The following is a 12,519-nucleotide window of genomic DNA, read 5'->3' on the forward strand; positions in this document are numbered from 1 at the left end:
CAAAGATACAAACGCTCGTCGATCAAAGCGTGGCATCTGAACTTGACCAGTTTCATTCGGGATTTGCAAGTACCTGGTTAAGCTTTCGACGGATCCTAGCCAATCCTAAGCGTGTGTCGATCTCTGCACCTCGTCAAGTTCGTCCAGAACGCCGACGCAGCGTGCGGAGCAGAGACCTGGTGGTTAGCTAGGACACCTGTCGAATGGAGATGATGCCTCGGAACGCGTGTTCTAGATTTTGTAATACTGCTGTGACTGCAACTTGACAGCTTGTCACGCGTACATATTGGTCGATCGCATCCCAAACGTGTGGGCATACAAGGTTCCGCCCGCAGACAGCACATGGTACCAGACAATCTGCTGCATAGACCGTTGAGAGTTAACCACCGACCACGTTGCAGATTAATGGGAGAACGTTCGAGATCGGCAAATTGACCTGATTCTGCAGCTTATGCTCCTTCAGATTCCACCAGTGTCATCACATTGCTGCCGCAGCACACCAAATCATGGCATTGAATGCAGCACAAGCCGACGAGTTGCGCCGACTGGCTGCAGAAGTCAACGATGCTGTCGAGGCGCGCATCCGAGGTGAAGCTGGTGCGGTCGAGAAAATCCGAAGGACTACGCAGAGCGTGCAGCTGGCGGGCATGGGTGCGTTCGAGTACTGGGGCAATCAATTGTGGCAGCCGTTGAAGAGCATTTGCTTGGTGATGGCTCAAGAGATTGGCGTACTGCCTAAACTCAATGCTCATGCTGGGCCTGTCGATGCTGCCAGTATCGCCAAGAGCGTCAGCTCAGACGAGCTCCTGATCTGTAAGACTGTTGTGTTTGCACTGGTGCATCTCTTGACAAAAGCTAAGAATTTGTGTAGCCCGTCTGATGCGAGTGCTTACTTCTGTTGGCGTCGGCCGTGAAGTAGCACCAAACACGTATGAAGCAAATGTTATCAGCGAAATCGCGGGCAGCGAAGGTGGCCAGGCCGGGATCAAGTATCTCAATGAGTTACTCTTCTCGGTTGCAGCTCGTATAGTGCCGTACATGCGTGAGCATGGGTTCAAACAGTTTCCAACACGTCCACAAGAAATGGATCCGACGCAATTCACCTTCGATGGCCGGATGATGTGGGACTATCTCAAAGACACTCCAGAGATGAAGAACTCTTTCGACACCCTGATGAGGGAGAATCGAAAGGGGAACAAGCCTTGGTTCACCATCTTCCCTTTTGCGCAGGAAGTTGGAGCTGCCTGCAAGAGCACGGAAGAAGTCCTGCTAGTCGATGTCGGCGGCAATCGTGGAGCTGACATACTGGATTTCCACAAGGCCAACCCTGACCTCGCCGGTCGTCTGGTACTTCAAGACCTTCCCGAGACCATTGCGAACGTGGACAGGTCAACAATGGACGGCATTGACTTGCAGCCTTATGACTTCTTTACACCACAGCCGGTAAAAGGCGCCAAAGCCTATTTCTGGCGCTGGATCTTGCACGATTGGGATGATGACTCAATCCGCAAGTTCCTTGGCAACACGATACAGGCCATGGACTCCGACAGCCGTCTTCTGATTGAGGAGTTCGTTCTTCCGGACACTGGGGCCGATGTGAAGACCAGCCACCTGGACATTATGATGATGCTGTATCATTCTGGCATGGAACGCACCCTCAGCCAGTGGAGGGAGCTCCTCACGAGCTGTGGCGTAGACATTGTCAAAGTCTGGACACGTCCTGACACCGATTCCAGTGTTTTGGAGTGCAGGCGTTCCAAGTGAACTGAGCTCCTGGTACCAGCGTGTCGGTCGCCGATCGCACTGGAAACCGTACACCCGACCCAGGCAGAGTGGTCAGGGGTGTCGCGCTTTCGAAACCACGCGCCAGAATGCGCGTCTCAAGTCCGCCAGCAGGTAAAGTCCGACTAACAATGAGCAGAGGCAAAGACCGCAGCGCAGCGGTGCACAGGCGATGGAATTAGGAATGTATTCGATGAAACATAGATTTTTAGAGACAGAATGTGAAGTCCCAGATTCCAGGCATCCAAATCTCCGTCGTGCCAAGAAACGACCAGCATCCAACCTTGTTTCCACGTCACCGCATCTTCCTTCATCTGTGCTCCGACAACAACGTGCATCCGCATTCATCAAACCATTATAACCATCATCTCCAGCATCTCCATGATCATGGCCTCCTTGAATTTGGTCGACGCCGTTCACCACGTGCAATGTCACGGGTTCAGGGTCTGGACCTCCTCCTCGCCTCGAACCGTCAGAAGCAAAAACGGCGTAGTCTGATGATCTGCATGGCGTGCGCCCGCACATCATAGTTGGCGATATTGGCAAGACACCTTTTGCAGTGGCACTCCGCTATACTACCGCGACTACCGAACGTACACAACAAACCTCCGCCTCGGACTCACACCTTGCCGGGGCTATGTTGACGGCGTGGCGCCAGAAACACAACTAGAGCGGTGATCACCCGCATCACATATTCGTCATTTCCTGGGCGATTGTTGTGGCCTCCATCTCCTCTGAATCACGTTACAAGATTGCGGGCAACGGGCGAGCCTTGGGCTTGGCGAGGTACCATCGTGGATGCGACGAGATACCGCCTGCTCTTCGTCGCGATATGGGAACTTCAGCAACCGGCAGGTCTTTCAAATGCGTCGTGTGACGTGAAATATTCACTATGGGGGCCCTTCACGATGAAGAGAAGTCCGTTCAATCTTTTTCCAACGACAGTTACACGTATACAGCAGACAGTCGAGGTTCAATATCAGAGACTATTCAACATGGCCAGCAGGATGGATCTGAGACTGTTCAAAATGGCCAACAAGACGGCAACAGTCGACCGGCATGCTTCAAGTCCACGACACAAGAGATCTTCTTCGTGCTGTCCGCGACCATGGCAATTGCAATGTCGTCGCTACTCCAAGGCTCCGTGACAGTCACCTCATCTTCGATAGGAAGCGATCTGGACATGAGCACAGCAGAAATCACATGGATCACAGCAGCAAATTCGCTCAGCGCAGGCGCCTTTCTACTACTCTTCGCCAAACTAGCAGACCTTTTCGGCCGACGACTTCTCTTTGTCGTGTCTCTGTTACTATTCTCCATCTTCGCTCTTGGCGCTGGTTTCGCGAATGAGGGCATCACACTCGATATTTTAAATGGTGTCCTAGGACTCTTCAACGCCAGCGCAGTTCCTGCAGCACAAGGTCTGCTGAGCTTGTCGTATCCCACCTCGAGCAAAAGGCGCAACTATGCCTTTGCTTGCTTCGCAGCAGGAAACCCTCTAGGCTTCGCCTTCGGAGCGATCTTTGGCGGCGTGGCGGCGACAATTTTCAACTGGCGAGCGTCCTTCTGGCTCATCGCTATCGTCTTCTTTGTCTTTACAATCATTGGCGCGATTACGATTCCGCGAGATCCAGAGGCCAAGAAGGAACTGAACAGGGACACTTTGAAGCACTTTGATCTCGTGGGCGTCTTTTGCGTGGTCTTCGGCATTGGCATGTTCAGCGCATCTCTGAGTCTCGGCGATACTGCGCCGCAGGGCTGGACGACCAACTATGTCCTTGCTCTGCTCATCCTCGGAGCACTCCTTCTCGTTGCCTTTGTTCTCTGGGACATCTGGATTGGAGACGAATATGCACTCGTACCCATGAGCATCTGGAAGGACCGAGATTTCACGTTAGCACTCTCAATCCTCTCCCTTGGCTTCCTGGCCTTCACACCGGGAACGTTCTTCTACGCCCTCTACCTGCAAAATATCTGGGAATTCTCGCCTATTATGGTCGCCGTCCATCTACTACCCATGTTCATTGTTGGCCTCGTTGCCAATACCGTCGCCGGCCTCATCCTACATCGCGTCTCGAACAAGCTTCTCATGCTGATTGGCGCGGCCTGCTATACAATCGCCTTCCTGCTCCTGGCCTTGAACCGAAGATCCAGCAGCTACTGGGCATTCGCATTCCCAGCACAAGTCCTCATCGTCATCGCCGCAGACGTACAGTTCAATGTCTGCAACATGCTTGTCATGACAAGCTTACCAAAATCTCATCAAAGCGTCGCAGGAGGCATCTTCCAGACTGCTGTACGATTGACAGCTGTCGTCGGTTTCGGCGTCGCAACTGCTGTTTTCAACGCCGTCGAGGCTAACCCACGACTATCTGGATTCTGGGACGAAGAGACACAACCCTATACAGCTGTATTCTGGGTCTCGATGGCACACTCCGCACTCAGCATGTGTTTGGTGCCTTTTCTCACTTTAGGAACTCAAGGCGGAGACGAGAAGGATAGCGTGATCACTGCCGACGAATCGTCCAGCCAGATGAAGAGCTGAACACCGGCCTGACTGGGATTAACGCACCGAAGAAACCTCTTGTGGGAGACCGCCTTTCACAGACTAGCTGCAGCATCAAGTCTGTCGCGAACTACAACGACAATATCTCGCGATCCATACATCTCTGTCCACCGACCATCAAGTCAGTCAATACGCGAAACAGCCACACTCCATGACAATAATAGAAGGAAGGCCACCGCATTGATGCAAGCAGACTTGAGGTTCAGATCAGCCATATGTGCCAGTCGATCAGCCACATGCGAGCACTAAAGTCGATGATCGGAAAACAAGTACTTCTCATGGCCTTCACTGATACCTGGTCGACTCAGGTTGTTCGCTTCGCACTGTTACAGACCATTGCTGGGGTCGGAGTAACATTTGATGTTCGCCGAAAGAGGTTGGGACATCAATCCTGCCAGTGGGAGAGAAGGTGAGATTGAAGGCGGAGGGAGCCAAAGACCTGGCACGGTACAGCCTGTCTCGCTCATATCATGTCGCAAGTCGATCTGAAATATTCCCTGATCGTCAAGACACCAAATTTCAGAGTCTACAGAACTTACGTCAACACTCTCCTGCTGTTTCAACCCCGCTGTTCTGCGTCTCAATTGTACACGTTCCTCAAGGCGCCTGTTCCTCGTCATCATCACTACTGACCTGCCCGCCCGCCGTTTTCGGTCCTACGCCATCCTGTTGCCTCCGACTACTCTGCTGAAAGGAGAACTCAAATGTTCCACTCCTCTTCTCCTTCTTCTCCCCTCCACCGCCGAACTCATTTCCCCAATCGAACCCTGCCTTCTCCACAACAAATGGCGTCCCCGGCCTCGCCCCCTCCAGACCCTCAAACCCACTATCAGCCCTCATTAAGCCCGTCCCACCCCTCGCCCTCGAAAGATCCAACTTCATCCCCATCGCCCTACTTTTCCCTTTCACTTTCTCCTTCCCTTTACCTTGCCACCTGTTCCCATCAACTTTCTCCTCATCCTCCTCACTCAACTCCCTCTCCACCCTCTCCAACAACAACCGATGTTCCTCCCTCCCCACTTCCATCCCACCACCACCCTCCTCGTCCCCCTCCCCAACCCCACTACTCACCGGCCCCGGACTCAGCGAAATCATCTCCAACTCCGGCTCTCTCACCCCACCTTTCGCCACACTAACGCTCGTTCTCCGATTAACACCTCGATACCCCTCAGGACTTGTCAACCTTGTAGCATAATACTTCGCAACAGAAGCACAATTCTTCGCAAAATGTTTCAGAGTCTCGCGATAGGTTTGTTGAGGGAATTGCGAGATATTGGCTGTAGCATTGCGGCGAAAAGAAGGGTCTGCGAAGTCTCGAATGATGATTCCGGGGTCGGTGGCGGAGGCGGAGCGGAGAGCGCGGGTGTGGGAGGGGAAGCGGGTCCAGGAGGGGAGGGTCGTGTGGATTGTTGTGCGGCGTCTGTGGTGGTAGGGCGATTGGTAGGTGTTCTGTTCGAGTGGCTGCGGAAGAGCAGCGCTTGGGTCAGGAGTGATCACGTCTGCAGACTAGGGAGACGTGATAGTGAAGGCGTGATCATCGTGGTCTTGCTGGTGTGGTGGTATTTCTTCCGAGCTGAGCTCTACCAGTCTCTGCTCTTCGTTCTCTTTCCGCTTGCTTTGGGATCGAAACAAGTCTTTACTCTGCTGATGATCCTTCAAAGCTCTTGCGAAAAGAAGGCTTGGGTCCTCCGCGACCACACTCAATGATCTCCTCGAGCGGCTGTAGTTTGACGCGGTAGCATAATGGGCTTCAGGACGAACGCTGAGGCGTCTTGTTCCGTCTTCATCGGACGTGTCTGGTCTGATGCTCGACTTTCTGCTTGTGCCACAAGCGGGCAGATCATGCTGCTCCTGAATGGCAAGCGCTTCGGCCATGAGTTTGTTCGCATCTTCGACTGTCAGTGTGGTGCTATGAGATCGATGGGACCGGCCGCTGGTCGATGGCCGACGTGAGGTGGAGATCGAGGGACGACTTGCGCCAGGCACTTGAAGGGTATCTTCGGCGCCATCGTTCTGCAATGGTGCGCTTGTAAGTCTGTCAGCGTTGGAAAGCAGAAGTCATACCGCATGCTGGTGTTCTTACAAGTAAAGGCTACTACGCGATCGTGCTGACGACTTCTGTGATGCCATCGAGGCTTGATGTGCTGTCCTGGTGGAGCATGTCGGCAAACAACCTTGAAAGCCATTGAAGAGAGTCGGCGCTACAAAATTGTCGCGAGGCAGGATCGATCACAAGCACAGGAAAGTATCATCATCCATCAATAGTACAATTTCGGTAGCTACTACCTAGTCTATGACAAACACCATGACAATGCAAATCGTACTTTTTCAGTCACAAGTCGCACGACGCCCTCCCGATCGTGCGACTATACTCGATGAGCGTTGAGGTCATCGAGCTGTAACTCTATTTCATTCCATCATGAGAAACCATTCCCTTTCTCTGTTGAACTCCTCGCTGATAAAGACGTTGAGTAAAATTGGGTATCACTTGTTGAATCGTAGCTGTTGAGCGCTACACCGGCTCAAAGTCCGGCAAACAAAACCATCCCTTCCGTTCCCATGTTGATTTTTTTGACGCCAGGAACACCATTCGGGACAGTAGATTATGCAAGTACGCGTTTACTTGCTGTGCTGAGCACGGAAGTGCTTGGCAGCATTGACCATGTTGACAAGAGCAGCCTTGGTTTCCTTCCATTGACGGGTCTTGAGACCGCAGTCTGGGTTGATCCAGAGCTGCTCTGGCTTGAGGTACTGAAGCATCTCAGCGATGCGGTCCTTGATCTCTTGCTCGCTTGGCACACGTGGGCTGTGGATGTCGTAGACACCTGGGCCGATGTGGCGTGGGTAGGCCTCGTCAATGAAGACCTTGAGGAGCTTGGCGTCGGACTTGCTGTTCTCGATGGAGAGGACATCGGCATCGAGAGCGGCGATGGCGTGGAAGAAGTCCTGGAACTCGGAGTAGCAGAAGTGAGAGTGGATCTGGGTGGAGTCCTCAACACCAGCAGTGGAGAGCTTGAAGCTGTTCACGGCCCAGTCGAGGTACTTCTCACGCTCCACACCGGAGCGGAGTGGCAGACCCTCACGGAGAGCTGGCTCGTCGACCTGGATGACGTAGACACCGGCAGCCTCGAGGTCAACAACCTCATCGCGGAGAGCGAGAGCGAGTTGCTGAGCCTGGACAGACTGGTGAACATCGTCACGAGGGAAGGACCATCGGAGGCAAGTGATAGGTCCAGTAAGCATACCCTTCATGGGCTTCTTGCTGATGCTGGCAGCATACTTGCTCTCCTTGACAGTCATTGGGGCTGGGCGAGAGACATCACCGACAAGGATCGGTGGTCGGACGCAGCGGGAGCCGTATGACTGGACCCAAGCGTGGGTGGTGAAGACATATCCGTCGAGTCTCTCACCGAAGTATTGCACCATGTCGTTGCGCTCTGGCTCGCCGTGGACGAAGACATCCAGGCCGAGCTCATCTTGGATCTGAACGCACTCTTGAATCTCCTTCTCGATGAACTTCTCGTACTCTTCAGCAGTGATCTCACCCTTGGTGAACTTGTTACGCTGGATACGGATATCCTTGGTCTGAGGGAAGGAGCCGATGGTGGTGGTTGGGAAGATGGGGAGGTCGAGGTGCTTCTTCTGGGCAGCGTATCGGGTGTCGAAGCCCGACTTGCGCTCGTAGTCCTCCTTCTTGACAGCTTCGATGCGCTTCTTGACCTCTGGGTTGTTGGTGCGCTTGGAGGTGGCACGGGACTGCTGGTCCTTGGCGTTGGCCTCGAGCTCAGCACGAACAGAGTCTGGGCCGTTTGTGACAGCCTTGGCGATGATGGCAACTTCGACGGCCTTCTCGCTGGCGAAAGAGAACCAAGCGCGAACTTCCTCGTCAAGGTTCTTCTCGCTGGCGAGAGTGTGTGGGGTGTGGAGAAGCGAGCTGGATGTGGCAACAATGACACGCTCCTTGCCGAGCTTCTGGATGGCGGTCTCAACGACCTCAATGGCCTTCTTGAAGTTGGTCTTCCAGATGTTACGGCCGTCAACGACACCAGCAGAGAGGACCTGCTTTGGGCCGAGGTGCTCAATCACCTGAGAGAGCTGTTCTGGGTGGCGAACGAGGTCGACGTGGAAAGCGTGGGTGCCGGTCAGAGCAGAGTCGATGACATCGAAGTTGTGCACAACGTCACCGAAGTAGGTGGCGAGGACGAGTTGTGGGCCCTTGCTGCCCTGGAGAGCGGTGAGCTTCTCGTAGGCTGGCTTAAAAGCCTGCTTGGTCTTGGCTGGGAGATCGAAGACGAGGACAGGCTCGTCGATCTGGACAGTCTCGGCACCGGCCTCCTTGAGCTGTGTGAGGAGTTGCTCGTAGACTGGGAGGAGCTTGTCGAGGAGAGTGATTGGGTCAACAGATGAGCCACGGTCAGCTTTGCCGAGGGCGAGGAAAGAGACAGGACCGAGAAGAACTGGGCGAGTTTGGATGCCAGCCTCCTTGGCCTCGAGGAACTCAGCAACAGGCTTTGGGTTCTCTGCGAGAGTGAAAGTCTGGTTGTCTTGCAGAGTTGGCTTGACGTAGTGGTAGTTGGAGTCGAACCACTTAACCATCTCGAGAGATGGCACGTCGACGTTGTCCTTCTGGTGGCCACGACCCATGGCGAAGTACTCGTCGAGCTTGTGCAGCTTGGCGCTGCTGTATCGCTCGGGCACAGCGCCGAACATCTGAATGTGGTCGAGGACATGGTCGTAGTATGCAAAGTCGTTGGATGGGATGACGTCCACGCCAGCGTCCTTCTGGATCTTCCAGTGCTCGAGTCTCAGTCTCTTTCCCTCGGCGAGGAGCTCATCACGGGACAGCTTGTCCGCCCAATAGGCCTCGTTGGCCTTCTTGAGGTCACGCAGACGTCCCATGCGTGGGAAACCGAGCACCTGTTGGGCAATGTCAGAAACACGTCGGTGAGAGAGTCATGGCGAGGCGAGGGGCACGTACCGATGATTGCACCATGTTGCTGGCGGTTCTGTGATAACAACGAAGGGATGTGAAAATCTGCCGGCTCAGTGCAGGCAGTGAAGAAGATTTTGTGGTGTAGATGGAGAGAGAGGAAGAGGGATGAGAGAGGAGAGAGAAGAAAGTGAGCAGGCAGCTGGCGTTTTTTCACATTCAGTTGAGAGCACCCCGCCATCGGACAAGCACGTCAAAGCCATGACCACTCGGCGGCCCACCCGCGAACAATATCAGGGTCGCTGCGCGCAGGAACAGTCCACGTCTGCGTAGCGCTGCCCTCTGCGGCCACATTGTTGACCAGTGCTCGCTCACCATTGCAGCGCCATATGCTGCTCGCTCACCTTCAGCGTGTTATCGTGCCTCTTGCATGATCGCCGCTGCCGCTACAGACCGGGAATCGTGCCGCCAGCAACAGGGTGAAGCAACAACAACTTTCCGACACGGGTTCGCTCGGCGACTTAATCCCAATCCACGATCGGCCACCCTACCCTGCGCCACGAGTTTTATTTGCGTGTCGGTGAGCGTAGCCATGACCATACCTGGCTCGATATTCCCTATGCGAAAGGACATCTGGACGACGCCACATGGGCGATAACATGGCTCGGCCGCCGGTGTGTAGGAGATGCACAACACAAATGCGATGACTGTAAGCTCCACGGGGAGCTATCCAATGATCCTTGTCGCCAAATCTTCAGTGACACGGACTTCTGCAAGTTTTTCCAGCAAGCGATTTTGGCACCATACCGCCAAAACGCGCGTTGAAGCGGTGTTGTGTGCATACAGACCCTCGTGCTCATCATCAGCAGAGGAGAGGCATTGTTGCCACAGCAATACCATTCTGTTGCTGTTTGTACAATTCGTCAATGGCGGGGAGCATGTCCAATGGCCCCTCCACTCAACGCCAAGAGCTTTCTTCGAGACCCCACTGCCACTGATGCTCACGGAACATGCAGGGTCTGACACCACGACAGCATTTGGCATGAAGTGCAGACAAAAGTTCGATGGTGACGTGCATTACAATTACATGGCCAACCACAGGCTAAGTCTTCCAACTCACTTCCGCGTGCATCATCGCACATTCTTCGCCAACTTTGTTCTGTCGCAGCTCGTTTGGCGGCTCGGCAAGCAAGCGGGCTCCAAGAAATTGACCGAAGCATTGCCAACATGATACGATTCTCTCTCGCCAGTCAGCTTCATTCTGAGAGACAGAAAGGGCCTCGGGCATCGGAAATATAATCTTGCGAATCGCCCGATTGCGAGATATATCATCAGCCCTCTACTTCCAAGCTCTCAAAACGACTCCCAATTCCAGCCGCAAATCTATACTCCGAAGCACAACTCTGACCTTCAGCACCGAATCCAACCCCATTGCCACATCCCTCCTCACTCCCACTCAAAAAGTCCTGCATCCCCCAAGCAATCCTCTCCGCCCCCAATCTCGCTCCCTCCAAATTCCCCGCTCCAGGGCCCAATCTCAACGCCGCAAACCTCCCAGTCACAAACAACGGCACTCCCTCTTTCCACATCAAATCATCTGTCAAAGCCGGTAATCCATCATACCCCTCCACAGGAAACTCCTCGCACATATTCCTCAACATACCCAACTTCTCGAAATCGGACTGCACGCCCGTAGCAAAATACACGAAATGAATCCTCCTCTTCTCCAAATTCTCGACCTTCGGCTCAGTCCCAATCTCCCACCACCCTTCTCCTTCTCCCTCTTCATGAAACTCACTCCTCACAACTTTACACCCCTCATGAACCTCCACTTTCCCTTTCTCAACCCAATTCTTCAACACTTTCGCAAACCTCGGCGTAACACTCCCACCTCCTCTCGCCACTTTCACCATTTCACTTCTTTCACGATCAGTATCCGCAGACCAGAACGAAGCTTTCTCATGATTCCGGAATTTTCCCATCCAACTGAGATCAACATCGAAAGGTTTGATTTTCAGACACGATCGGGTGAGATGGAAGACTTTCAGATTCGGTGAAGTGCGGTGATGGTGACGCAGAACGCGATCGATGATTTGTACGCTTGTGAGACCACCACCAACGACGAGGACGTTGGTCTCTTCTGATGTCTTCCTCAATCGATGCAGACGGGACTGGAGAATGGCGTCGCCATTGGGATGGAAAGCGTGGCAAGTCTTGGGTGGGAAAGCGCCATTCGGTCGCTGTGGGAAAGGTGCTGGGACTGTTGGTGTGTTCCCGGCTCCGATGGCGAGGACGGCGGTGCGGGTGTAGTATGTTTGTCCCTCTGATGTTGCGATTGTGAAGATTTTCTCATCGGGAGATATATGTTTGACATAGTCGTATTGGATGTTTGTTGCTGTGGCTTTCTGAATGAGTTCGGGTGATAAGAGGTCGTAGCGCGTGGCGATGGACGTGCAGTAGGACGTAAACAGGTCGGCGGGTGGGGTGAAGTAATCTTTCCGGTCGCGCTCATCGATTGTTATGCTGGCTCTGGCTCTGCGTGATCCTCGTCAGCTATTCTCACATCTATCAACACTATATTTGAGAAGGCGATTCATTGCGCACTGTTCTCCCGGTTTCCGATTATTCCTCCGCTTCTTCATCTGATGTTTACTCAGCTCTTTGCCGACACAGCCTGCAATTTCAATGCATTCGTCCTCTCGTCCGGCGGCATGAGCATAAGCTAGCAGTCCCTATTACGCACTATCAGCATGCGAAGCCTTGGATCATAACAAGACGAAGTGCTCAGTACATCTCGATCCCTCGGATCCGGATGAAAAAACATCGGACTCCTCAAATGACTAATCTCAAGCAACTTGAATAACCTCTCCCACTTCGCCATCCAGGTATCACCAGAGTTATCCAGAACGAGCATCGATGGATGGGAATTGGAACCTCGCAAGGAAGGTTCATTTCTTAATCGATCATTTCCCAAAGGTCTAACTTTTCCCGTCTTAGAATTCTTAATCGTAGCTTGTCCAGCATGCTTCCGAATCCAATGGTATCGATGATGTTCCTCGTCTGTGAAGATCGCAGAGGGCGTGTGTTCTCGTAATCGTGCTGCTGTTGCCAGACCGCAGGGGCCGGCTCCGACGATGATTGTATCGTAGATAAACGGGAGGGTGGAGGTCTCCCTTTCGGGAGACATGCTGTCTGCTCGTGAGGACGGCATTTTTGATGTTGATATGATTGGAGGTTTGAT

At 53.4% G+C, this 12,519-nt stretch overlaps 5 protein-coding genes across 5 annotated transcripts; 2 read left to right on the top strand and 3 right to left on the bottom strand.

Annotated features, from left to right (window-relative positions):
* Window positions 1-506: 506 nt before the first annotated feature.
* On the top strand, window positions 507-1,764 carry RHO25_006740 (uncharacterized protein; the record flags this gene model as incomplete). Its single annotated transcript, XM_023597541.2, has 2 exons — window positions 507-813; window positions 872-1,764. 2 exons carry the CDS (start codon window positions 507-509, stop codon window positions 1,762-1,764), a joined length of 1,200 nt encoding a protein of 399 aa, XP_023452083.1.
* A 910-nt stretch (window positions 1,765-2,674) lies between these two features.
* RHO25_006741 (uncharacterized protein) lies at window positions 2,675-4,327 on the top strand (the record flags this gene model as incomplete). The annotated part of the gene is made up of 1 exon (XM_023597542.2): window positions 2,675-4,327. One exon carries the CDS (start codon window positions 2,675-2,677, stop codon window positions 4,325-4,327), a length of 1,653 nt encoding a protein of 550 aa, XP_023452082.1.
* Window positions 4,328-4,945: 618 nt separating this feature from the next.
* Window positions 4,946-6,417, bottom strand: RHO25_006742 (uncharacterized protein; the record flags this gene model as incomplete). Its single annotated transcript, XM_065602836.1, has 3 exons — window positions 4,946-5,854; window positions 5,933-6,257; window positions 6,413-6,417. 3 exons carry the CDS (start codon window positions 6,415-6,417, stop codon window positions 4,946-4,948), a joined length of 1,239 nt encoding a protein of 412 aa, XP_065458908.1.
* Window positions 6,418-6,967: 550 nt separating this feature from the next.
* RHO25_006743 (uncharacterized protein) lies at window positions 6,968-9,341 on the bottom strand (the record flags this gene model as incomplete). The annotated part of the gene is made up of 2 exons (XM_023597544.2): window positions 6,968-9,265; window positions 9,327-9,341. The coding sequence occupies 2 exons, from the start codon at window positions 9,339-9,341 to the stop codon at window positions 6,968-6,970; spliced, it is 2,313 nt and encodes a 770-aa protein (XP_023452905.1).
* A 1,268-nt stretch (window positions 9,342-10,609) lies between these two features.
* RHO25_006744 (uncharacterized protein) lies at window positions 10,610-12,489 on the bottom strand (the record flags this gene model as incomplete). Its single annotated transcript, XM_023597545.2, has 3 exons — window positions 10,610-11,813; window positions 11,883-12,010; window positions 12,070-12,489. The coding sequence occupies 3 exons, from the start codon at window positions 12,487-12,489 to the stop codon at window positions 10,610-10,612; spliced, it is 1,752 nt and encodes a 583-aa protein (XP_023452906.1).
* Between the last annotated feature and the right edge of the window lie 30 nt (window positions 12,490-12,519).

This window comes from Cercospora beticola, chromosome 4 (assembly GCF_033473495.1).
Source record: "Cercospora beticola chromosome 4, complete sequence".
In the NCBI taxonomy this organism is placed as follows: domain Eukaryota; kingdom Fungi; phylum Ascomycota; class Dothideomycetes; order Mycosphaerellales; family Mycosphaerellaceae; genus Cercospora; species Cercospora beticola.